The 27,197-nt window shown below is 47.5% G+C and overlaps 2 protein-coding genes across 4 annotated transcripts in view; one reads left to right on the top strand and one right to left on the bottom strand.

Moving 5' to 3' along the window:
- The window catches only part of PPP1R32 (protein phosphatase 1 regulatory subunit 32), a 46,943-nt gene extending 41,231 nt beyond the window's left edge, over window positions 1-5,712 (top strand). The window contains exon 11 of the mRNA XM_040328407.1: window positions 5,531-5,712. Within this exon, the coding sequence (XP_040184341.1) occupies window positions 5,531-5,648 (118 nt within the window). The 3' untranslated portion in view covers window positions 5,649-5,712. The remainder of the gene's footprint in view (window positions 1-5,530) is intronic.
- An 11,709-nt stretch (window positions 5,713-17,421) lies between these two features.
- Window positions 17,422-27,197, bottom strand: part of LOC120917253 (inner centromere protein) — a 51,909-nt gene continuing 42,133 nt past the window's right edge. For all 3 annotated transcript variants that reach the window (XM_040328409.1, XM_040328408.1, XM_040328411.1), the window contains 7 exons: window positions 25,073-25,193; window positions 24,854-24,976; window positions 21,233-21,420; window positions 19,593-19,704; window positions 19,052-19,216; window positions 18,803-18,959; window positions 17,422-18,065 (listed from right to left, as the gene is read on the bottom strand). In XM_040328409.1, coding sequence (XP_040184343.1) covers window positions 17,851-18,065; window positions 18,803-18,959; window positions 19,052-19,216; window positions 19,593-19,704; window positions 21,233-21,420; window positions 24,854-24,976; window positions 25,073-25,193 — 1,081 coding nt within the window. In that variant the 3' untranslated portion in view covers window positions 17,422-17,850. The remainder of the gene's footprint in view (window positions 18,066-18,802; window positions 18,960-19,051; window positions 19,217-19,592; window positions 19,705-21,232; window positions 21,421-24,853; window positions 24,977-25,072; window positions 25,194-27,197) is intronic.

Here is a 27,197-nt window from a genome sequence, read left to right on the forward strand (position 1 = left end):
TGCTTTATTAATTATCCACCCGACCCAGTCTCTATTAACCCCCCCTTGCTCCTTCTTCCATCATCCATCCCCCCTGGGCCCTGCTCTGCTTCCACCATTCCTCCCCCCCCACTCCTTCTTCCATTATGCCCTCCTGCTTTATTAATTATCCACCCGACCCCGTCTCCATTAACCCCCCTTGCTCCTTCTTCCATGATCCATCATCCATCATCCATCCCCCCTGGGCCCTGCTTCCGCCATTCCTCCCCCCCCCCACTCCTTCTTCCAGTTCCATTATGCCCTCCTGCTTTATTAATTATCCACCCGACCCAGTCTCCATTAACCCCCCTTGCTCCTCCTTCCATCATCCATTACCCCTGGGCCCTGCTCTGCTTCCACCATTCCTCCCCCCCCACTCCTTCTTCCATTATGCCCTCCTGCTTTATTAATTATCCACCCGACCCAGTCTCCATTAACCCCCCCTTGCTCCTTCTTCCATCATCCATCACCCCTGGGCCCTGCTCTGCTTCCACCATTCCTCCCCCCCCACTCCTTCTTCCATTATGCCCTCCTGCTTTATTAATTATCCACCCGACCCCGTCTCCATTAACCCCCCTTGCTCCTTCTTCCATGATCCATCATCTATCCCCCCTGGGCCCTGCTCTGCTTCCGCCATTCCTCCCCCCCCCCACTCCTTCTTCCAGTTCCATTAAGCCCTCCTGCTTTATTAATTATCCACCTGACCCAGTCTCCATTAACCCCCCTTGCTCCTCCTTCCATCATCCATTACCCCTGGGCCCTGCTCTGCTTCCACCATTCCTCCCCCCCCCCACTCCTTCTTCCATTATGCCCTCCTGCTTTATTAATTATCCACCCGACCCAGTCTCCATTAACCCCCCTTGCTCCTTCTTCCATGATCCATCATCCATCCCCCCTGGGCCCTGCTCTGCTTCCACCATTCCTCCCCCCCCCACTCCTTCTTCCATTATGCCCTCCTGCTTTATTAATTATCCACCCGACCCCGTCTCCATTAACCCCCCTTGCTCCTTCTTCCATGATCCATCATCCATCCCCCCTGGGCCCTGCTCTGCTTCCGCCATTCCTCCCCCCCCCACTCCTTCTTCCAGTTCCATTATGCCCTCCTGCTTTATTAATTATCCACCCGACCCAGTCTCCATTAACCCCCCTTGCTCCTCCTTCAATCATCCATTACCCCTGGGCCCTGCTCTGCTTCCACCATTCCTCCCCCCCCCACTCCTTCTTCCATTATGCCCTCCTGCTTTATTAATTATCCACCCGACCCAGTCTCCATTAACCCCCCTTGCTCCTCCTTCCATCATCCATTACCCCTGGGCCCTGCTCTGCTTCCACCATTCCTCCCCCCCCCCCACTGTGGGGGGGAGGAATGGCGGAAGCAGAGCAGGGCCCAGGGAGGATGGATGATGGATCATGGAAGAAGGAGCAAGGGGGGTTAATGGAGACTGGGTCGGGTGGATAATTAATAAAGCAGGAGGGCATAATGGAACTGGAAGGAGTGGGGGCCCCACTCCTTCTTCCAGTTCCATTAAGCCCTCCTGCTTTATTAATTATCCACCCGGCCCCGTCTCCATTAACCCCCCTTGCTCCTTCTTCGTTCTTCCATCATCCATCATCCATGCAGGGCCGGTGCAAGGATTTCTGCCTACACAAGCGAAGCTCCATTTTGGCGCCCCCCCCCCCCCCCCCAACGGCCACCCACCTCCCTTGCAAAAATGTTTCCCCAACTTTACCTTTTCATAAGGGGTAAAAGGAGAAAATGCCCCCAAAGTTTGTAACACTTTCTCCTGTGTACGTAGATACCCTATATGTGGCCCTAAACTGTTACCTTGAAATACGACAGGGCTGACCACAGATAAAACAGTGATAACTCTCTGAGTACAGATAATGAAGTAGATGTGACCTGCAGACAGTCCTATGTAACACCACAGATAACACAGGTAGCATCTAATACATTATCTGTACTCTGAGAGTTATCACTGTTATCTGTGGTGTTACATAGGACTGCAGGTCACATCTACTACATTATATTTATTTGCGTGTGGGAGTTCTGGTGGCCGGTGGTGGAGTGTGGAAGTCGACTTATCCATCCCCCCCCCCTTCTATTATCCATCCCCCCTGCTTCCATTATCCATCCCCATGCTTCCATTATCCATCCCCCTGCTTCCATTATCCATCCCCCTGCTTCTATTATCCATCCCCCTGCTTCCATTATCCATCCCCCTGCTTCCATTATCCATCCCCCTGCTTCTATTATCCATCCCCCCTGCTTCCATTATCCATCCCCCTGCTTCCATTATCCAACCCCCTCTGCTTCCATTATCCATCCCCCTGCTTCCATTATCCATCCCCCTGCTTCTATTATCCATCCCCCCTGCTTCCATTATCCATCCCCCCTGCTTCCATTATCCATCCCCCCTGCTTCCATTATCCATCCCCCCTGCATCCATTATCTATCCCCCCTGCATCCATTATCCACCCCCCCTGCTTCCATTATCCACCTCCGTTTCCATTACCCCCCTGCTTCCATTATCCATTCCCCCCTGCTCCTTCTTCCATTATCCCCCACTGCTTCCATTAACCCCCCCCCCCCCACTCCTTCTTCCATTATGCCCTCCTGCTTTCATTATCAACCCAGTCTCCATTAACCCCCCTTGCTCCTTCTTCCATCATCCATCACCCCTGGGCCCTGCTCTGCTTCCACCATTCCTCCCCCCCCCACTCCTTCTTCCATTATGCCCTCCTGCTTTATTAATTATCCACCCGACCCCGTCTCCATTAACCCCCCTTGCTCCTTCCATGATCCATCATCTATCCCCCCTGGGCCCTGCTCTGCTTCCGCCATTCCTCCCCCCCCCACTCCTTCTTCCAGTTCCATTAAGCCCTCCTGCTTTATTAATTATCCACCCGACCCAGTCTCCATTAACCCCCCTTGCTCCTCCTTCCATCATCCATTACCCCTGGGCCCTGCTCTGCTTCCACCATTCCTCCCCCCCCCCACTCCTTCTTCCATTATGCCCTCCTGCTTTATTAATTATCCACCCGACCCAGTCTCCATTAACCCCCCCTTGCTCCTTCTTCCATCATCCATCACCCCTGGGCCCTGCTCTGCTTCCACCATTCCTCCCCCCCCCCCACTCCTTCTTCCATTATGCCCTCCTGCTTTATTAATTATCCACCCGACCCCGTCTCCATTAACCCCCCTTGCTCCTTCTTCCATGATCCATCATCTATCCCCCCTGGGCCCTGCTCTGCTTCCGCCATTCCCCCCCCCCCACTCCTTCTTCCAGTTCCATTAAGCCCTCCTGCTTTATTAATTATCCACCTGACCCAGTCTCCATTAACCCCCCTTGCTCCTCCTTCCATCATCCATTACCCCTGGGCCCTGCTCTGCTTCCACCATTCCCCCCCCCCACTCCTTCTTCCATTATGCCCTCCTGCTTTATTAATTATCCACCCGACCCAGTCTCCATTAGCCCCCCTTGCTCCTTCTTCCATGATCCATCATCCATCCCCCCTGGGCCCTGCTCTGCTTCCACCATTCCTCCCCCCCCACTCCTTCTTCCATTATGCCCTCCTGCTTTATTAATTATCCACCCGACCCCGTCTCCATTAACCCCCCTTGCTCCTTCTTCCATGATCCATCATCCATCCCCCCTGGGCCCTGCTCTGCTTCCGCCATTCCTCCCCCCCCCCCCACTCCTTCTTCCAGTTCCATTATGCCCTCCTGCTTTATTAATTATCCACCCGACCCAGTCTCCATTAACCCCCCTTGCTCCTCCTTCAATCATCCATTACCCCTGGGCCCTGCTCTGCTTCCACCATTCCTCCCCCCCCCACTCCTTCTTCCATTATGCCCTCCTGCTTTATTAATTATCCACCCGACCCAGTCTCCATTAACCCCCCTTGCTCCTCCTTCCATCATCCATTACCCCTGGGCCCTGCTCTGCTTCCACCATTCCTCCCCCCCCCCCCACTGTGGGGGGGAGGAATGGCGGAAGCAGAGCAGGGCCCAGGGAGGATGGATGATGGATCATGGAAGAAGGAGCAAGGGGGGTTAATGGAGACTGGGTCGGGTGGATAATTAATAAAGCAGGAGGGCATAATGGAACTGGAAGGAGTGGGGGCCCCACTCCTTCTTCCAGTTCCATTAAGCCCTCCTGCTTTATTAATTATCCACCCGGCCCCGTCTCCATTAACCCCCCTTGCTCCTTCTTCGTTCTTCCATCATCCATCATCCATCCATTCTTCTTCCCCACGCCACGACCCCACCCTCACCTCCTGTGCGCTTTTCTGCCATCTCAATCTTCCGGCGGCGCGGGACTGGGCACTGTGTCACCCAGCAGCGGAGGTCCGCCCCTTCAGTGACGTCAGACGTCCTCCTGCGCGGAGGAGGACATCGTCACTGAAGTGCCGTGCAGTTACAGGCCCGGACCCGGCGTCATCCATCACCAGGCAGTAACTGGATTGGCTGCGCCCGGCCCGGGCCACATTCAGTCAGCTACTGACAGGCGCTGCGGCGCATTAGCACACCGGAGCGGGACACCGGGCGCCGGAGGGCGGCGGCAACTCCGGTCCCCGGACAAAGTATAAAAAAAAAAATTAAAAAAAAAAAAAAAAAGGTAATTTTTTCGCCCCATCCCAGGCTGCGGACCTGCCCGCCCCAAGCGGCCGCTTGGTCCGCCTGGTGGTTGCGCCGGCCCTGCGTACATGTAGTTGAGTGGCGGATAGTTACATGAAGGTTGGCAGATTTTTAAATGATGCACAGTGCTGGGGGTGGAATTTTTATCGATGGCCAGACAAAGATGCAAAGGAAACGACAAAAGCAAAGGAAGAAAGGCGCACCAGCCTAGTGTGTTACCGTTGATGGGTTTAATCAAATAAAATGATAGTAGAAACTACTTACAAGAGAACTGACATGGAAAGCTCAACAGCAACGCTATAATGGATACCCCTCGAACCACACTCCAAAATAGGGGGGGATGTAGAGGTGTGTCACTGCCAGCTTACGCGTTTCGAGGCGTCAAGGGCCTCTTCATCAGAGCTCAGCCTGCAAAGGAAATCTTTATCTACTATTCTTTCTGGACGGTTGCAGGGGCGTGTGTAGTCAATTAAAGGGCGGCTTTTTCTATTTCAGATAAAGATTTATTTTACACACTTGTTTGGCCATCGATAAAACTTCCACCCCCCCCCACACTGCCCATCTTTTTAAAATCCGCCCCCTTTATGTAACTATCATCCCTTTAGCTGCATGAACGTGCCTCGGCAACGCAAGACAACAGCTGTTTGTCAACTCGGCTCCATGCGCACATCCACCCGGGCACTTTTCAATGGCTGGGCACTTCTCGACAGAACACCGGTTCTGCATGTTTAGAAATGAGAGCTTTCTCAAGTTATATCTTCACCCTGTACCAGAAAATCGGATTGTCAGGATTAGCGCACCATTTGCATTGTTTACCTTCTCAGATAAGTCATTACGAATAGTATCAATATATTATCTTCCACCCTTTTGCAGGTTTATAGATCTAGCACAACATGGGAAAGATCGTGAAGGCTGGACTCGTTTTGGAATACAGAATCAACTCCACAGTGGCTTCTCCGTAAATAATGAAATACATATAACTGGCATTTAAGCCAAAGTTTAGGAGGCGAGACTCAAAGACTGAAATAAAAACCAAAATATTCCACAAACCCAAAGCTTTGTCGTGTTTTACTCACCTGCATACAGGAGAGCATTGTCTAATAATGTCTGATATGACAGCCCTTGTTATGCAGCTTTCCTTCTCCACTCCATACTTCCTGTTGTCACATAATTTAGGTGGTACAGCACAGAGGGCCATATTCTGAGTAGAGTTACGATGGAGTATCTCAGGAAACTCCATCATATCTCTTTTTTGACCCGCGTATCTATGCGAGTGATTCCTAGAATCATTTTCGCATAGATACGCTGAAGATCCGACATGTGTAAGTCACTTACACTGTCGGATCTTAAATGTAATTACCCAGCCGGCCGCTAGGTGGCGTTTACGTTCAGGTCTCATTTGTTTATGCAAATGAGCCTGATACGCCGATTCCCAAACGAATTTGCGTCGCGTAACCGTCGCTTACGTAAGCGTAAGGTTACCCCTGCTATATGAGGGGTAACCTTACGCCAGTCCCACGTAGGCCATGTTAAGTATGGCGTCGGGTCCGCGTCGTCTTTTCCCGTCGGGTACGTCGTTTCCCTAAGTCGTTCTTGAATACGACTTTACGTCAATGACACACATGTCGGCGTCATTGACGTTTTCCGCCGAGAACTGGAGCATGCGCACTGGGCTATTTTTAGCCCGGCGCATTCGCAGTTCAATCGAAACGGGGGCGCGCCTAATTTAAATACAAGCCGCCCCCTTGGAATTACGCGGGGATACGCTGGGCCAATTACACTACGCCGCCCCAAACTACGGAGCAAGTGTTTGGGGAATACAGCACTTGCTCCTGTAAGTTGGGGCGGCGTAGTGTAAATGGCTTACGCTACGCCCGCCTCAACTCTACAAGAATATGGCCCAGAAAGATTACTTGCTTCTCATCCTACAGAAAAAGAGACATGTGAACCTCAAAGGTGATGAGATTATCTGCTTCGTTTTTTCTATTGCCCATTGTGGGATACAGATAGTAAGTGACCTAGTTATACTACTTGCTACAAGAGAAATGGACACTAGGCACATAGAAAACTGAAGGCCAGCCCCCTAGAGGCTATAACCCCTCCCACCTTATACCGCCTCAGTTTCACTTAGTGTTCTTAGGAGAATAGATGTCTCCTGCGTTCCTGCTATGTTCTTGTTTGAACTGGAAGACTGTTTTTTATTACCAGCTACTGGTAGATATAGGACAGTTTTTAGAAATATTGAAAGTCTCTCCAGTCAGCCAACGAATGCAGGTTTTTCCAGTTCATTAACCACTTCAGAATTGGCTGCCCAATGACCGGGCCATTTACGATTCAGCACTGCGTCGCTTTAACTGACTATTGAGCGGTCGTGCGACGTTGCACCCAAACACAATTTATGTCCTTTATTTCCCACAAATAGAGCTTTCTTTTGGTGGTATTTGATCACCTCTATGGTTTTTATTTTTTGCGCTATAAACAGAAAAATAGCGTCAATTTTGAAAAAAAAAACTATATTTTTTTACTTTGCTATAATAAATACCCCCCAAAAATATATAAAAAAAAACATTTTTTTTCCTCAGTTTAGGCCGATGTGTATTCTTCTACATATTTTTGTAAAAAAAATCGCAATAAGCGTATATTGATTGATTTGCGCAAAAGTTATAGCGTCTAAAAATAGGGGATAGTTTTATGGCATTTTTTTTATGACTTTTTTTTTACTAGTAATGGCAGCGATCTGTGATTTTTATCATGACTGCGATATTGCGGCGGACATATGGGACACTATTTTGGGACCATTGTCATTTATACAGCGATTAGTGCTATAAAAATGCACTGATTACTGTGTAAATGTCACTGGCAGGGAAGGGGTTAACCACTAGGCGATGAAGGGGTTAAGTGTGTCCTAGGGAGTGATTCTAACTGTGTGGGGGCTGGGCTACCAGTGACACGACAGTGATCACTGCTCCCGATGACAGGGAGCAGTAGATCAATGTCCTATCACTAGGCAGAACAAGGAAAATGCCTTGTTTACATTGGAATTTTACATCGGAACGGCATCTCCCCATTCTGCGACAAGATCGCGGCACACCGGCAGACATCAAGTCCGCGGGCATGGTCACGGAGCTCGCGGTGGGTGCGGGCCCGCTAGGCGGCAGATTTAAAGCAACGTACCTGTACGTTGCTTTGCCTGCCCATGCCATTCTGCCGACGTATGTGTACGTGAGGCAGACGGCAAGTGGTTAAAGTGATTCTAAAGGTTGTACTTTTTGTTTGAAATAACAAATATGTAATGCTTTACCTGCTCTGTGCAATGGTTTTGCACAGAGCAGCCCCGATGTTCTTGTTTTTGGGTCCCCTGCCAGCGGTCCTGGCTCCTCCCCCCCCCGCAGAATGCCCTTATAGCTCAGCCCCACTCTCTCCTCATTGGCTGTGAATAACAGCAGCAGTGAGGAGAGGGACCTGGAAGAGGCGCTGCTCTCATGCACATCACTAGATCAAGATGAGCTCAAGTAAGTATAGGGGGGGAGCTGCACCCAGAAGGTTTTAGGCCGCATTCACACCTGAGCGTAGCGTTTTCGGTCGTTTTTTCCGGCGTTTTGTCGCGCGTATGAACACGTATTCGCGCGTTTGCATACAGGGTTGTCCGATGTTTTTGAACTTCGTCGTTTTTTATTTTAGCTAATAGGAAAAATGCTCATCTCTTTCATCATTTGTTGCTATGTTTGTAGATTTTTTTATCTTCTTCCTGGGTGAATATTCTATTTCACAGAACAGATTAAAGCGACAAAACACCCGTAGAAACGCTCGTTGTCACGCTAGACGCTTGAATCAAGCGTTTCCATTAGTTTCTATGGGAATACAAACGTTCAAAAACGCCCAAATCAGCCCGATTCGCACTTGTTTGAGCTTCAGGCGTTTTGAAGTGGAGATGTGAACCATCTCCATAGAGAATATTGTATTTTTTCCCCTCTAGCGTTTTCTAGCTTCAGGCTACAAAACGCTCAGGTGTGAATGCAGCCTTATACCTTTATGCATAGCATGCATGAAGGTAAAAAAAAAACTTCTGCCATGAGAACCACTTTAAATATACTGGTGTTCTCTCCATATTTAGGGGATTACATCAATGTATCTGGGGAGTTTATTGTTGAGTTTTAGTGGAACAAAAAAAAGTGTTAAATATAAAAGGTTACAACCAAGCACTTAACCCCCCCCACATAAATGCACATACAAATGTAAACACACATTAGGGAATGCCTACATATGAAAATGCTGATTGCAATAATTGCATAGTTGATGAGGTTGAAAAAAGACACAAGTCCAACCTTTGTGTGTGCTTTTATGTGAATATTACATTGTATATCCCTGTATGTTGTGGTAGTTTAGGTGCCTATCTAATAGGTTTTTCAATTGTCTATGCTCCTTGCTGAAACCATTGCTTGTAGATGAGAATTCCACATCCTTACCACTCTAACAGTAAACAACCCTCTACGCAGTTTAAGGTTAAACTGCTTCTCTTCTAATTTTAGTGAATGGCCGTGTGTCTTTTTAAATTCCCTTGCGCAGAAACGTGTTATCCCTTTTGTGGGGGGTCAACAGTACGGTATTTGTACATTGAAATCATATCCCCTCTCAAGCTTCTCTTCTCCAGAGAGAATAAGTTCAATGCTTGCAGTCTTTCCCCATAGCTGAGATCCTCCAGTCCCTTTATTAGCTTTGTTGCCCTTCTCTGGACTCTCTCCATCTCCAGCACATCCTTCCTGAGGACTGGTGCCCAGAACTGGATGGCATATTCAGGAAGCAGCCGAACCAAAGTCTTGTAGAGTGAGAGAATGATCATTTTATCTCTGGAGATCGCCGTTTCTAAGACCCCATTCACACCTGAGCGTTTTGTAGCTTGAAGCTTCAAAACGCTGGAGGGGGAAAAAATCTATTATTCTCTATGGAGATGGTTCACATCTCCACTTGGTTCACATCTCCACTCCAAAACGCCTGAAGCCAGAAGTTGCAAAACGCCTGAAGCTCAAACAAGTTCTGGGACTTTTTTTTTAGGCAGATTTGGAAGTTTTTCTGCTTTTAACATTAGTGACCCTTTGACCTGTCCAAAATCGCGGTAAAAACGCCACAGAAAACGATATGCTCAGGTGTGAATGGGGAATAAAGTGCGCCTACTCTGTTGTCTACTCCGCATGCCTATAGTGTAAATATCTCCTAAACCGTGTAGGTTTAGGAGATATTTCTTGCACCTACAGGTAAGCCTTAATCTAGGTTTACCTGTAGGAAAAAGTAGTCTGTAAGGGTTTACAACCACTTTAGTCCCCCTTTTAACCACTTGCCAACCGCCCACCATTGTTATATGTCGGTTGGTATGACAGTAGCTAGCTGCCATAACCCCAGTATCAACTTCTTCAGTGGGCGGACGGCTTTCAGATAAAAGTGTGATGTGCCGTAAGCAACATAGTTTGGCGCGTGAGGTCTTTCTGACAGATTACCGCTCTGTCCTTCTAATAATTGAGTCCCCAACCACCTGAATCTGTATTTCCTTTCCCTTGGCTTTACTCCCACCCTCACTGTAGGAGTTTTTTCCCCTGACAGCTAGGAGCATCACTATGCTCCTGCAATGCTGGTCCCCGACTGGTTTCTCAAATTTCACGCAACAGGGTGTACTTATTGGGATGTTCCAGCCCAGGACCGTCCTCCCTGACTCTTTCCCCTCTACCCTTCCTGACTGTCACCCATCTACTCTGGTGCCTGCACCTCTTTGTCTCCACCTGCCAGCATGTATGGAGAGTCTTCTCGGTGTTGACAATTACTTCCCTAGATTCAGAACCTGGACTTCCAGGGAAACAACGTTCTTACATTTTGCGCAGCAGTATTCACCCTCGATTAGATGATCGAGGAACGCATACATGCCACAAGATGTGCACCGAGTCGCATCTCCGTACCCCGCTAATATAATGGGGATTGGGCATTTTACTCTGTCCAATTGACAACAAGCTTCCTGACACTAATACTCAACTAAACATGGGTACTCACAATAAACATGTTACATGTATTAATTCTTGGGCCAATATTAATGGTTAACTGATGACCTGTAGGGGGCTTTTAAAGCTTTGGCTATAGAAAATTTAGGGTATTGAAGTTTGTCAACATTTTATGGGCATGCATAATTTTAAAGCCCTGTACACACGGCCGAGAATCCCTTCAGGGGGGAAAAACCGCTGGTTTTCCTGACAGGATTCCTGGCAAGCTTGTCTTTCAGAGCCGTGCAGACATTCTTTTGGATGGCAAGAACGCGGTAACGTCATCGACTACAACGAGCCGGCACTCGTCACATTGTATGTCATTGCCGCTACACCCCCACACTATCATTGTATGCTACCGCGCATGCGTTGAAGTCGTATTGAGCACGCGCAGCTTTACCATGGACAGGCAAGCATACAGACGACCGGTTTTCTCGGCAGGAAACACTCTGCTGGGAATCCCGACGAGAAAATAGCGAGCCATGTTCTCTATTTTCTCGTCGGGATTCCTGGCTGTTTTGACGGGAAAACTGCTAGGGAGTATACACACAGCCGGGATTCCCGGGCAAATGCTCTCCTGGCATTTTTCCTGCCGGGAAAACCGGTCGTGTGTACGAGGCTTTAGGGCTGAATGGGTGTTCCATGCTAGTCTATGGAGCTCCGGACGTCAGCGGTCACCATATCCGCTGACATCCGATCCGCCAAAAAAATAAACATCAGGACGTATGGCGATATGTGGCCATCTGTCCTGGCAGAGGAGAGCTGATGAAAACGGACATGCTGTCAGTTTTTGTCCGATCTTCATAGCAAGCAGAAAGGGACCTGTCATCCACCGGCACAGCAGGGATAACCCACTGAGCTGGCAGGACTCTGCTGAACAGATATGCCTCATGTGAAGTGTCTCTATGGTAACAGGATGTGTTAAAAATGTACACACAGCAAAAGACTTGAATACTTTTTTGGCTTCATTTCCACTGGCTGTACAACTCAGGTCATTTTTCCACACCTCTCATAATTTATATAAAAAACACGCGCGATAAGCATAAAAAAAATATCAAAGGGCAGTGCTTAAAATCTCTGGCTCTTTTCTAAAAATATTTGTTTTTAGGAAAAATAGGATTTTTGTACTCACCGTAAAATCCATTTCTCTGAGTTCATGGACGGACACAGCAGCCTTTGACCTTAGGGTTATATCCGCTTCCTTTAGGAGAGTTAGGCAGAAAAAAAGCACTTTAAGTGTTAACACTTTCCTCAGTGCAGCTCCTCCCAGGGGGCGTGGTTCCCCGGGTATAACCCACACCCTGCTTTAGCAGCTCCAGTTCGTAACAAGCAGTACAAACAAAAGGAGGGGTGGATGCTGTGTCCGTCCATGAACTCAGAGAAATGGATTTTATGGTGAGTACAAAAATCCTTTTCTCTCTTCCGTTCATGGACAGACACAGCAGCCTTTTACCTTAGGGACATCCCCAATCAGTGTCAAAAATTCAAGGGGTGGGAAAACACAGCAAACCAAGCTTACACCCCAAACAAAACCGGAATTACTCAACAGAGGACCTCCAAACTTTAAACTGCCGCCTGTAACACCTTGCGGCCGAAGGAGGCATCAGAAGATGCACTCACACCCACCTTGTAAAACTTTAAAAAAAAAGTGTAGACCGACAACCAGGTCGCTGCCTTACACACCTGTAACAGAGGCTTGATACTGGAATGCCCAAGAGGCACAGATCGCCGTGGTCGAATGCGCCGTAACCCGAAAAGGGAGGCGCCCGTCCCTTCAGGACATAGACCTGAAGTACAACCTGTCGGATCCACCTAGAAATGGTGGCCGATGAGACTGCCAGACCTTTGAGACCAGCCACCGACACGAACAGTGAGTCCGACGAACGGAGCCGATAGGGCCCGAACCACATCCAGGGAATGTAAAGTGGCCTCCTTCTGGTTTTTGGCTGAGGACATAAGGATGGAAGAACAATGTCCTCATTAATGTGAAAAGCCGAAACCACCTTTGGGAGAAAAGACGGCTGAGGTCACAGTACCACCTTATCCATATGGATGATCAAGTAGGGAGCCTTGCAAGACAAGGCCGCCAGTTCAGATACTCGTCTGTCACAGAAGGTGGTTTTTCTGGTAGCAATTACCTCGATCAAAGTCAAAGGGGTCTTTTGGATGTCCTCAAAGGGAGCATCCTAAAGCACCGAAAGGACTAAATTCAAGTCCCATGGGGGTAGCAGATGGCGCACCGGAGGAGCCACATGCCAGACCCCCCTGTACAAACGTACGCACCAAGGGGCGCTAAAAGTTAGCGGCCAGAGCCGAAATCTGACTCTTAACCGTACTTAAGGCGAGAGCCTGATCCACTCCCCGCTGTAAAACAGCAGAATCCTGGAGACCATGTATGTACGAGGGTGCCACTTCATCTCCTCACACAGAGATGTAGGCTTTCCACGTACGATGGTAAATCCTTAGAGAAGTAGACTTCCGTGCACGGAGCATGGTAGAAACCACCGAGCCTGATGGGGCCCCGGTCCTTCAGAACCTGGCTCGCAACAGCCACGCCGTTAAAGCCAGCGACTGTAAAGCAGGGTGGAAGATCGGACCCTGCGACAGAAGATCTTACCTCAGGGGTAGACACCAGGGGGCGTCTGTCACCAGACACACAAGGTCCGCGTACCAGGAGCGGCGATCAAGATAGTCGGAATCCCCTCGGCTTCCACTTTGCACAGCCGACGAGGAAGAGGGAAGGCGTAAATCAGGCGATGGTGACCCCCCCCAAGGTGCGTCCGCCCACGGGTCCTTTGGCCTGGCCACGAACCGTGGCACCTTCCGATTGAGACGGGACGCTAGGAGGTCCAAATCTGGAGTGCCCCACTTTCAGCACAGACTCTGAAACACCTCTGGGTGGAGTGACCACTCTCCTTGGTCCAGTGTTTGGCGACTTAGGTAGTCGGATTGCCAATTCTGAACTCCCGTAACGGACCTTTCGGCCCACCGAAGGATGTTCGCTACTTCCAGCGATGCAGCCGAGCTTTGTGTGCCTCCTTGATGATTGCCGTGGCGTTGTCAGACTGGATCCTGACCGGTCGGCCCTGCAGCTCCAGGGACCACCTGGCAAGGCACAGCTTGATTGCTCTGAGCTCCAGTACAATGATTGGAAGGCGGGACTCCTGAGTCCCGCGCCCCTGGGCTGACTGGATGCCCCAAACACCCCCCCAACCGCAGAGGCTGGCATCCATCGTGACCACAGTCCATTGGCACGACAGAAATTACTTCCCAGTCCGAAGCACCTGAGACGTCAGCCACCACACCAGGGAAGACTTGACCAGTTGACTCAACTGAATCTGGTAATCCAGAGAAGACGGGAGCTTGTCTCAACGTAACAGAATCTCCTTCTGTAGTTCCCTGGTGTGAAATTGGGCATAAGGAACTGCCTCGAAAGAGGCCACCATCAGACCCAGAACTCTCATGCAGAATCAAAGAGACAACCACTTCTGGGTCAACAACTGCTGCACCGCAGAGTGCAGTGTCTGGAGTTTTCCCGGTGGGAGAAAACCCTAGCCTCTGCGGAATCCAGGACTAGTCCTAGGTATTCCAGACGGAACCAACACCGACTTCTGGATATTCAGAAGCCAGCCGAACTCTTGGAGAGTTTGACACGTGATAGAAACGTCCTCTTCTAACTCTGAGCCTGAGGAAACTCACAGGAGAAGGTCGTCCAGATATCCCACAATAGCGATCCCTCGCTGTCTCAGCAGGGCCAGTATCGGGGCGAGCACCTTGGTGAAAACCCCTGGTGCCGAGGCCAGGTCGAACGGGAGGGCCACAAATTGAAAGTGGTCCTCCCCGATCGCAAAGCGCAGAAACCTCTGGTGCTTGGTGAAAATGGGAACATGTAAGTATGCGTCCATGATATCCAAGGATGCCAGGAAGTCCCCCTGATGGAGTGCTGCTATTACCGAGCGAATCGACTCCATCCTGAAGTTTGGCACCTTGACAAAACAGTTGTTGAGGGCCTTGAGGTCCAGGATTGGATGGACCCCTTCCTTCTTGGGGACTTCGAACAGATTGGAGTAAAACCCTGGAAACCGTTCCAACGAGGGAACTGGTACAATCACTCCCCTGGTCCAGTAAATCCTGGACAGCCCTTGACAGAGCCTGCCGGCGAGGAGGAGGTTGGAAGGAAAAAAAAAAAAAAACTGTTCGGTGGACAAGAGAGAAACTATCTTGTACCCCGAGGAAACTACTTTGCAAACCCAACGGTCGGAGAGGAGCGACCTCCACCGAGCCGCGAATTTGCGAAGCCGCCCCCCCCCCCCCCACCCAAGACATGGGGCAGACCTTCACGCGGAAGCAGGTTTGCGGAACCAGGGACGCTTCAGCCCTGCAGCGGGCGCCTTAGCACCTTGCGAATTCTTTCCCGCCGCACGAAAAAAAACGCTTTGGGGTAGTAAAAGAGGGCCCTTGTCTACGGCGAGGCTCCTTGCCCTTCCCAGACTGTGGGAGCAGTGTGCTCTTACCACCTGTGGCATCCTTGATGTCATCCAGGGACACCCCAAAAAGCCGCTCACCCTTAAAGAGTAAATCCACCAAAGCCTTCTTTGAGGATTGGTCCACAGACCAGCATTTCAGCCACACAAGGCGGCGTAGTACCACCACATAGGCGGAGGCTCTGGAAAGAAAGGGAAGCGTATCCAGAGCCGACTCAGACAAATTTTAGACCCTGAACCAATTGTTCAGGCAGGTCCTTGCAGGTCTCGGAAGCATCCTGCTCCTCCAGCAACATCTTTGCCCGTTCAGTCAGCGTCTGCGACACCAGAGACCTGGCAACAACCAGTCTCACAGCCGAACCCACAACTGTGAACATAGTTCGGGCCACAGCCTCCACCCTCCCATTAGTGGGGTCCGTAAAAGCGGGAGCCCCTTCCACAGGCAATGTGGTGGCTTTACTCAGTCTGGACACGGGAGGGTCCACTGATAGAGGAGAGACCCACCTTTTCAAAAAGGCCTCCTCAAAAGGGATAACGGACCGCAAAGTTTTTAGGAACAGCAAAAACTTTGTGGCGTGTCCCATTCCTTACATAGCAATTGCTCCAAATATGGAATACATGGAAATACTTTTGCGGTGCTGGGCAGTTTGCGGAACCCAAAAGGGACTGGTCCGGTGCCCCCGCCAATTCCCCATCATTCACTGACCCTGAGACAGAGTCATCCTCACAGTCCGTGTGGGTTAAGCCTGCATCATCTGACATTACAGAATCAGATCCTGAAGCAACAGCAGGCAATGAGTCTGTGTCGGAGACATCCCCAGAAGCAGGCTCAGGGAGGGGGCGCTTTGTACCCCCCTCCTGGGCACTAGCTGCTTCAAACCTGGCGAGAAATGCCTCAAGGACAGCCGACAGTGCCTCAACAGATGTGGCAGGGGGATTAAAGTATAACTCAGGCATTGCTGGGGCAGAAACACCAGTTCAGGTTCCATGTTGCCCCACTGCTGTGTACTGCAAGGCAGAACAACCCACCGGTCACCTCCTGGCTGCAAAAATAGAAGCAGAGGCCTTCCAGGGACTCACCACCCCACCCGGTTGCAGAGAGCGCTAAAAACCTGAGGTGTGCTCTGATGTGCTGCGTCTGTCACCTCAGGGAAGATTTGCGGCGCTTTGCAGCGCTAAAACTGTCACAAGAGGCAAAGACATTACCAAGATGGCCGCTGTCTGAGGAAAAAATCACCAGCGGGCTACAGAAAAATGACCGCCGAGCTGTGTAAACGGCGACCATGGCAAAATGGCGCAGTTTAAATTCCCCAGTGATGCACCAAACACTACACAGCAGCACCCCCCAGAGTAAAACACAGTCCCCCACAACAGACGGGCCCCGGTTGGTAATAAAGAAACCACAGGAGGGGGAGGGAGAGGAAAGCAGGGCGGACCCTCAGTCGACCTCCCCAGGGAAAACACCAGCCAAACCACCTTGCCAGGACAAGGGGCCTCTACTTACCCGTCCTGCGACTACCGGTTGGAGGTATCCCAAACAGAACCAACGTCCACTAACGGCATGGCTGTCGGCCAGACACACTGACAAGGCCATAGAGACCGGTCATATGTGTGTCCTGGAACATGTAGTTCCCCCGGCTGCCCCTGGAGCAATGGGGCTTGTCGTGAAATACCCAGAGCTGAGCTGAGCCAGCACACGCTCGATGGCTGAACATGGGGGGACTACAAGAGTCAAGATCCAGCCTGTCACCCAGTCGGCTGTTGATAGAAGAATCACAGGATTCAAAATGCAGGAACAAAATAAAAAGCGAAAAAAAAAATCTCTAGAGTACAGAGACTCCAGAGTGCCTGTCCTCTCCTGATGTTAGGCAGAGAGAAACTGGAGCTGCTAGAGCAGGGTGTGGGTTATACCCGGGGGAACCACGCCCACTGGGAGGAGCTGCACTGAGGAAAGTGTTAACACTTAAAGTGCCGTTTTTCTGCCTAACTCTCCTAAAGGAAGCGGATATAACCCTAAGGTCAAAGGCTGCTGTGTCCGTCCTTGAACGGAAGAGAAAAGGCAAAAGTGAACTATAAAGCACTTTGGTCTTACACTCCACCAATCCTGGCGTCATGTTCGCTATATGACCAGTTCATAACAGTCTTCATTATGGTTGCAAAATATAGATTCTACAGTCCTTCCATGTCATTAATGTAGTGAAAACTGGTATCCTTTCATACAGTCAGTACCCATTCATGAATAAATTAACCAGACCAGTACAATAATCCATATATTTCAGTTAAAAGAAAAAAAACAAAAAAACACATACAGAATATGGAATTACACAAACTCGCACTTCAATGGACTGGACCAGCCAATTGTTTTTAGATGGTCATAAGCATTGACACAAATAAAATCACCAATGCAATAGCTACCTCAGTAATAACATTTCTACCGAGACAATACCTTTCAAATCATACCATCTCTTCTCTAAACTTACCTTACATGCACAAGAACATTTCAAACACCCTGCAGTTAAACAATGCAGAAAATGAACTAAATCTTTAAAGAATCTTTATTTTTATAACAAGACATCCCTACCATACAAATATATAAGATAACCAGTTTAAAAATATTACAGATAAAACAGGACAGGCATGGAGCAACGTGCAGTAGTCTGGGATATGGGCTGCGAAGTGCTATTGCTTAGAATTTCTTTAGACTGTAGCCCACAGCAAGATGCTGCCTGTTGCTGTTTAGTGGTGGAGAGTGCCATACTGCAGAGCTAGTGCGCTTGTAGTAGCGGGGCTTTTTCTTATAAAACAAGTCCTCCAGTTTTGGGCTGTCAATTGTGCCAAATGTTCTGTCGAGATTTATGGGGCGATAGTACTGTTGGTGCACTGCTTGAGCAAACTCGCTTCCTGTGGAGAAAAATGAGAGGATGGAATACATTAGGCATTACTTAAAGCATTTGTTACCCCAACACTTAATTTTCCTGATATGTACCTGCTGTAACATGTAATTGTCTGAAAAAGTAACCGGTTCTCTTTGTATTGCTTAATTTATGTGAAATCCCTGGTAATCCTGATAGTCCCCTTGCGTTATAGTTAAAAACTGACCACACTAAGCAGGAGCACACAGCATAGTCCGTTCTCTCTAGGAACTCAGCCTGCTTTGCTCCAATGATCAGACTTAAATTGAATGGGTTGTTTTACAAGGTGATCGTTTATAATTACTTTAATACTGATGGGAAATAAACAAAATCATCAATCTATTAAGGTGCCATATGATGGAGTTTACAGCCAATTGAATTACTTGAGCTCTCTTTTCATGTTATGTGGAGAAAAAAAAAAAAAGTGATCACTGCCAAGAGGCACGATCAAAGGGGTGTTCCTCATGTTAAAACCATAACCAAATTAACATGCTTAGTCCCATAACCAGCATGAGTAGCAATCTGAAATAGCATTTTTCTCAGAGAAAAAGAAAGCACACACATAATAGACTGCCCCACTAGCAACGTGCATAAAAAAAGGATGGGACAGGTAAACGTTAACTTCTAGAAGTCCCTGATTTTAGTAGCTCCAATTCTCAATGTAGCTATGGAATTATAGGACACTGCAGGTATGTGAAGTCACATCTAGGCTGATAAGACACTCACCACATGCCCAAGCTGGGACAGGCTTGCGAGGCTTGCTGTCATCATCTGTGGAGTCACCACTGTTTAAGTCCATGCCATAATCATCTGGATTATATTTAGGTGGGTGGGGTTTGTATCCTTTAGGCGTCATGTCATAGGATTCACAAGAGGGAGAGTTCTGAAAACACAGGGAACATTTACCCACAGACTTCGCAAATAGCCAGCAAGACACAAAATAGATTTCCTGTTTCAATGTTAACATGTCCTTACCTCCATGTTTACAGTGACATTTAGCACTGGAGTGTTGGCGGCCAATGTCTGCTCCTTAGCGATTCTCTCCTGCTCCTCACGTAGCCTCTGTGCCTCCAGTTCTTGGCGCCTCTTTGCCTCCATTTCTTTACGTAACCTCTCCTGTTCTATCCTTTCCTGTTGCTCCTGAAAATGCACACATAGCAGGTGTTCGTCATACTTCTATGTGAATGTATTAGACATCCTATTGATAATTACATAGCTATATAGAGAGATAATAAATTCACATCAGTGGAACTCACAATATGCAGCCAGTCTCAAACTCTGGCTCTACTGTAGAAGTCAGTTAGCCAACTATAGGTTTTTATATTATAAAAAGGAACACCATACAAAGTCAATCGTGTTTGTTCCAGCAGTAGTTCTAATGGATTGCCACAATCTTCTCACCAACAATGTCACACACAACACATCTCACAGACTTCTCAAACTATGCTAAACACATGTATTGCTCCAAAGTATTCTGAAACAGATGAGAATGCTACAAAGTAGAATATAAACTCACTCTCTTCTTGCGTTCTTCAGACTCCTTGCGCTGTTGCTCCCTCTCCAGTGCTGCCCTTTCGAGATCTTTTTGTAGCTGAAGAGCCCGTTCACGATCCAGTCGCTCCCTTTCCCTGAAATATAATTTTTTTTTTTTTTAAATATCTTGAAAAAAAAAAAAAAAGAGGGAACAATAACTGAAAAGCCGGTTGGTTCCTTTGCAGAGCTGCACCAGATTTTGGACTGTCCAGTTTTAGTAAACTAACCATTATGATTCACAGCACACAATATTCCAACCTTCACAGCAGAATGCCAATCTTACTAAAGGCACAAAAAATCTCTTTAGATAAAGTGAAGAGATTAAAGCAGAGTTCTGCCCAATTTTTTTTTTATCTCTCTCTTTTTTTTTTTTTTTTTTTTTTTTTTTTTAACGTCAGCAGTTACAAATACTGCAGCTGCTGACATTTAAAATAAGGACACTTACCTGTCCAGAGTGCCCACGACAATGTCGGCATCCGAAGCCGATCTGTCCCTCGGGTGATCCGAAGAGTTTTTTGAAAAGTAGTTACTGAGACAAACCAGTACAAATGAGCAACAATTATCTACTACGCAAGTTTCCAAGAAGTAGAAAGTGGGAACCAGTGACCAAAGATGTAATTTGGAAATTTCTGGGTCTAATACTTCAGGGAGTGGTGGGGGAAACCCCTGCAGAAGTGGTCTTGGACAACCAATTACTTGCCACTCCATTCTTTGGAACAGTGATGAGCGGTGCCTGGTTTCCTCCAGACATGCTGCTTGCCATTCAGGCCAAAGAAAACAAACAATCCGTTTCATCAGACCAGAGAATTTTGTTTCTTGTGGTCCAAGAGTCCTTCAGGTGTCTTTTGGCCAACTCCAGGTGGGCCGTCATGTGCCTTTTGAGGAGTGGCTCCATCTGGCCACTCTACAATACAGGCCCGATTAGTGGAGGGCTGCAGAGATGGTTGTTCTAGAAGGTTCTCCTATCCACCAAAAAACTCCCCTCCCCCGATTGCTAGTTTGGCCAGGGGGCCCACTCTTGGAAGAGTTCTGGTGGTTCCAAACTGTGCTCATTGGGACCGTCAATGCTGCAGAAATTCTGTAACCTTCCTCAGATCTTTGCCTCCATACAATCCTGTCGGAGGTCTACAGACAATTCCTTGGACTTCATGGCTTGTGACGAGCAGTGTTAACTGTAGGACCTTATATAGACGGGTGTGTGTGCACACCTTTGCAAATCATGTCCAAGCAACTGAATTTACCACAGGTTGACTCCATTCAAGTTGTAAAATCATCTCAAGGATGATTAGTGGAAACAGGATGCCCCCGAGCTCAAATTTTGAGTGTCATGGCAAAGGCTGTGAATACTTCTGTGTTTTTTTTTTTTTGCACTGTAGTTGCCAGTGCTACTATGAAAAGACAATCCTGATGGGTATTTTTTGTAGAGGGAATTAAACATATATATATATATATATATATAAATTATTATATATAATCTATCCAAATCAATCATGCTTGTCCCCCCAAAAAGTGGTTTATTAAAAGGTGATGCATCAAAAAGGTAGATTTAGGTTTTCTCATAAAGAAAATATTGGGAAGTGATTTGTACATCATGCAGTGGGTTTTAGAATGATCAATCCTCACCGTTCTGCTCGAAGACGCTCTTGCTCTCTTTCAGCTGCAGCCTGCAGCTGTCGTTGCTTCTCTCGTTCTTGTTCTCCCTGACGTATTTCTGCCAATTTCTTTGCCTCTGCAAGCTTTTTGTGCCTCTCTTGCTCTTCCTCCTCTCGCTTCTTTTGGAGGAGCTCCTGGTGCCGGCGCTCTTCCTCATCCTACGTTAATAAACAAACAGCAATCTTATATACTGGACCATCTAATTACTCTGAAAGACCTTACAAAGCCAGAACACACAAAAAGGTGCAGAATTGTCAAGATAAGATATACAAGCTTGTAGTGATTTTTTGCCCCCTTTACAAAATAAACACCCCTCTGGAGTCCAGTCATAACTGTCTTTGGAAAAAGAAAATCCCCATTAAAAAGGTTCACTTTTCCCCCCTTTAAAAGCAAAACAAGGCATACTTGCCTGCAACCACGATCCTTTTCCATATCATTTATTTTTATTATTTTTTTATCTAAGACCACAAAGAGGTATTATAACAGAAAAGAGAAGTACATAGTCATATACATATTATCGCTCCAAACGGCGAAAAACAAAAAGCAACCAAGAAAGGAATGTCCATATCTCTTCCTTTCCCATAATATTATACTAGTGAACAAAACTTCTTAAACCTTCTCATCCAAGTCTCTAAATTAAATTTGTTGTTCTCATACACCTAAAACCTCTCTGTTCCCTTGTCCTTATATACCCTACCTTCCCCTCCCCTACCCCAAACAAATGAAAAGAAAAAAAAGAAAAAAAAAAAGAAAAAAAACATAAACCCCCCCCCCCCCCACTAATCCTTTACTCAAGAGATGGTGGTACTCTTTCCTTATTTCTAGTGATCACACTCCTATACACACACTCCCCCCCCCCCCCCCCCCCCCCCCCCCCCGGTAGGCCTCCTCACTCCATATTCTCCTCGACCAACATTCTCTTCCTCTCTTCCGAAGACATGAATAGATTCCATCCTGTCCATGTTTCAACATACTGTTCTCTTTTATTTCGGGCTGAAAGAACCAAATCTTCTAAAGCTCCTATCTCTCGAACTCTATTGAGCCATCTCGTGATGGAGGGTGTTCTAGTGTCTCTCCACTGTAAAGTTATTCCACTTTTAGCAGCATTTATCAGGTGACATAGCACCGATTTTTTATAGGTTTGCACAGGAATCTGTGAACTATGGAGCAAGAAAAAAGCCGGGTCATCTGGTACCTGGAACTCCGAACTTTTGAGATATTCTCTGGACTTCCAGCCAGTATTGTCTTACTTTTACACAGGACCAGAATATATGTAGCAAAGTTCCTTGCTCCAGTCCACATCTCCAACAGCACTCTGAGTTTTCTGTAGAAAATGTATGCATCTTTACTGGCGTATAGTGCCATTGGGTTAAAAGTTTGTAATTGGATTCCTGTGTTCGCGTACATACTGAGGAGTTCAGTGCCAAGTGGACCACGATCCTTTTCCATCCCCCACTGGCACTCCTGGCTCCTCTTTGGTCAATTCCCCCCCCCCCATAGGAAGCCGCTTCCTATAGGGGCTTGCTCCCGAGCCGCCTTGTCTGTGTCCATTAACAGAAAGGGCCCTGCCTACCGCTTCCTCGTCACAGAATTTGATTGACAGCAGCAGGAGCCAAAGGCTACTGCCATCAATCTGCAGTGAAGTGGGACAGCCACAGTGAAGTGGGACAACCACAGTGAAGTCACTGACAAGACTGGATTCACACAGGAGCGGCGAGGGAACCGCATGCGATTCGGACAGGAACTGCACTGCATTCCTGTTCACATTGCATGCGATTCTTCGCAGTGCAATTTAAGCCCATTAATTTTGTATGGGCTCAGATCGGACAAAAAAAAAAAAAAAAAGGGTCCGGTTCTAGGTATTGAAGCATTTGCACAAGTCAAGTACTCATGCAAATGGTTAGTATCAGCACCGATATTGATAACACCAATTTTGTAACACACACACACACACACACACGAGAACTCCTGTCTGCTTTTTACTGCTGTCCGTGTTCCAGCCCCCCCCCCCCCATTTAAATTGTCTTGCCAGGATTTTTGCAGATTTATACCTGGGCTTGTGTGTCAAGGCAACCCATGCTCTGGGGATGGAGCTGAGCTTATTGGGAACCCCAGAAAAGGAGGCAGTTTAGGGATGTTCTGTGCAGTGTGTACAATTTCCTAATTAAAATTAGAGGTGATGGCTGGCGTTTATGGGGGTGGGGGGTTGAATGGGAGCCGTTCACCCAGGGGAAGAGAGTAGGCAGCAGGATCACAGGGGAAGAGAGTGTGGAGGAAAAATGAGAGCTGGCCGGATCACAGAGCAGGGGTTGCCAGCTGTAACAGCTTACATTTGAATTGCCTCTGCCCGCGGTCATACAGTCTCACCTCCTGACGGATAGAACGCTGGTCTAATGTTGGTGTAGACACATTCTGTGGCACAGGTCGCCGGGTCAGGAGGCAGAGTCATTTCGTGAGATGATTTGGAGGGTGGAATTAGAGGCAACTGGTGGAGTGTAACCCTTAAAAGGGGTTGTAAAGAAAAACATTTTTTCATAATAAGCATCCTTTACCTGCAGACATTGCTCTTTTCCATTCCTCATTGTTCGTTTTTGCTCAGAAGTTGCTCTATTTCTTCTCTGTTCACTTCCTGCTTGTCTGATTGTTACTCACCACCGTGATGGGAGGCTTTACTGCAGTGGTCAGTGACGTGCTCGCCCCCCTCCTGGGAACTACATCTGTGCGGCAGAACGCTCTACGTGTTAGACTTCAAGGAGGTGTGACTTACTGGGCGTGCCGCAATTCATACTGGGAAACGTAGTTCTTACATGAACGAGCGCCGCAAACCAGGAAGTGAATGACAGAACAGAAACTAGAACGTCGGAGGTGATATAGATGAAGGAATTTAATAATAGGCATTTACTTTAACAGAATCATTACACTATTCTGTCCGTCTACCTTGCAAACATAAATTTTAGCCCAAAATAAAAAAATTTCCTTTACAACTCCTTTAAAGGGAGTTGTAAAGGGGAAAAAAAAAAATTGGCCTAAAATTAACGTCTGCAAGGTAGACAGACAGAATAGTGTAATGATTCTGTTAAGAGTAAATAAATACCTATTAAATTCCTTCATCTATATTACATCCGGCGTTCTAGTTTGTTCTCTCATTCACTTCTTGGTTTGCGGCGCTTGTTCATGTAAGAACTACATTTCCCAGTATGCATTGCGGCACGCCCAGCAATTCACACCTCCTTGAAGTCTAACACTTAGAGAGCGTCCTGCCGCACAGATGTAGTTCCCAGGAGGGGGCGAGCACATCACTGACCACGGCAGTAAAGCCTCCCTTCACGGTGGCGATGAGTAACAATCAGGAAGTGAACAGAACAGAGAAGAAATAGAGCAACTTCTGAGCAAAAACGAACGATGAGGAAGTAAAAAGGAGGAATGTCTGCAGGTAAAGGATGCTTATGGAAAAAAAAAAAAAAAAAAAAAAAACAATTTCCTTTACAACCCCTTTAAGGCCCAGCTACTAGCTTAGGACTTGATTTTGATGTATGTACATATATTTTTATTAGACTTCAAAACACTTTAACGAGTGTTGGTCACACATACCAGTTGTTTTGTTTTAAGTTTGCGTGCTTCCTCTTCCTGTCGCCTTCTGCTTTCTAGATCCTCCTGTTTTTTTGCTGTGATTTTCTTTTTGGCCTTTTCTTCAGCCATACGGTCTTCCCGAACCTGAAAAGGCATCGATACAAGACAACTTGTTCATTAAGCTTTAGATCCATATCAATAGCCACAAAGATATGCATGCACTACAAAAAATAAAATTACTTTTTCACTTTTCTCATCTATGTGCGCAAATTTCTGTTCTATTTTCTTCTTTTTCTCTTCTTCCAATTGCTCCACTCTCTCACGTGCCTGCAGAACCTTGCGCAAACGTTCTTCCCTTCTCCTAAAAGTTGGAAGGTAGAGATTGTCAGCAAACAAATACATTTACAGAAAATTTTGTATTGAGCTAGAGGCTTTTTGTGTATAGTGCTACAAAGCTTAAAAGTTTAAATCCAGCTAAAAAAAAAAAAAAAAAGTCTCTAGAAGTATGCTCCTATCAGCCAGCCATTAGACCCAAATTGAATAGTGAATCCTGACAAACATAGATTTCGAAAAAAGGGAAGAGAAACAAGGGGCACACATTGAGGGAACAAAACTGATCTAGATGCAAATTTCTCCAGAAAATAGCATTGAGATGTTCCAAGGTTTGAATTTTTCATAGAGCTAGTACAGCATCTAACATTTCACCTTCAGCACATACTAAGGGCTAATATGATATTGTGGCATAATTGATAATTAAATGCAATGAATTGTTATGGAGAATGCTTTATTTCACTAGTCCTACTGCAATCCACCCTCTTCAAAAAAATAAATAAAAAAGCATGAATTTTTCTCCAATTACTTGCAAAGTTTGATCATCTAAGGTGAAGGGCTCTTCAAATCACATGAATGTGTATTTTAATGAGTTCCTTTATGGGCTGGATTTCATTTAATAGTACTTGTTACACAAAAATTGTGCAAAAAATAGGATTTTTGTACTCACCGTAAAATCCATTTCTCCGAGTTCATGGACGGACACAGAAGCCTTTGACCTTAGGGACGTCCCCAAGCAGTGTCAAAAATTCGAGGGGTGGGAAAAACACAGCAAACCAAGCTTGCACCCCAAACAAACCCGAAATTACTCAACGGAGGAACTCCAACTTTTAAACTGCCGAAGGAGGCATCAAAAGATGCACTCACATCCACCTTGTAAAAAACTTTGAAAAAAAGTGTGGACTAACGACCAGGTCGCTGCCTTACACACGTGTAACACAGAGGCTTGATGCCGGAAAGCCCAAGAGGCACCGATCGCCCTGGTAGAATGCGCCGTAACCCGAAAGGGAGGCGACCGCCCCTTCAGGGCATAGACCCGAAACACAACCTGTTTGATCCACCTAGAAATGGTTGCCGACGAGACTGCCAGACCTTTTCTGGGACCAGCCACCGACACAAACAGTGAGTCCGACTTCCGGAACGGAGCCGTAGCCGATAGGTTCACTCGTAGGGCCCGAACCACATCCAGGGAATGTAAAGTGGCCTCCTCCTGGTTTTTCGGCTGAGGACATAAGGATGGAAGAACAATGTCCTCATTAATGTGAAAAGCCAAAACCACCTTTGGGAGAAAAGACGGCTGAGGTCGCAGTACCACCTTATCCATATGGATGATCAAGTAGGGAGCCTTGCAAGACAAGGCCGCCAGTTCAGATACTCGTCTGATCGAGGTAATTGCTACCAGAAAAAACACCTTCTGTGACAAAGTCAACATAGGGGTCTTTCAGGTGTCCTCAAAGGGAGTATCCTGAAGCACCGCAAGGACTAAATTCAAGTCCCATGGGGGAAGTGGAGGGCGCACCGGAGGAGCCACATGTCGGACCCCCTGTACAGACGTACGCACAAAAGCGTGCGCCGCCAAGGGTCGCTGAACGTAAACGGCCAGAGACGGAAACTGACTCTTAACCGTACTCAAGGCGAGAGCCTGGTCCACTCCCCGCTGTAAAAAACAGCAGAATCCTAAACACCACGTATGAACGAGGGTGCCACTTCATCTCCTCACACATAGAGATGTAGGCCTTCCACGTACGATGGTAAAACCTACGTGAGGTAGACTTCCGTGCACGCAGCATGGTAGAAACCACCGAGCCTGACAGGCCTCGGCCCTACAGTACCTGGCTCTCAACAGACATGCCGTTAAAGCCAGCGACTGTAAAGCAGGGTGGAAGATAGGACCCTGCGACAGAAGATCTATTCTCAGGAGGTAGACGCCAGGGGGCGTCTGCCACCAGACGCACCAGGTCTGTGTACCAGGAGTGGCGCGGCCAGTCTGGGGCGATCAGGATTGTTGGAATCCCTACAGCTTCCACTCTGCACA

This window comes from Rana temporaria, chromosome 11 (genome assembly GCF_905171775.1).
Source record: "Rana temporaria chromosome 11, aRanTem1.1, whole genome shotgun sequence".
Lineage (NCBI taxonomy): Eukaryota > Metazoa > Chordata > Amphibia > Anura > Ranidae > Rana > Rana temporaria.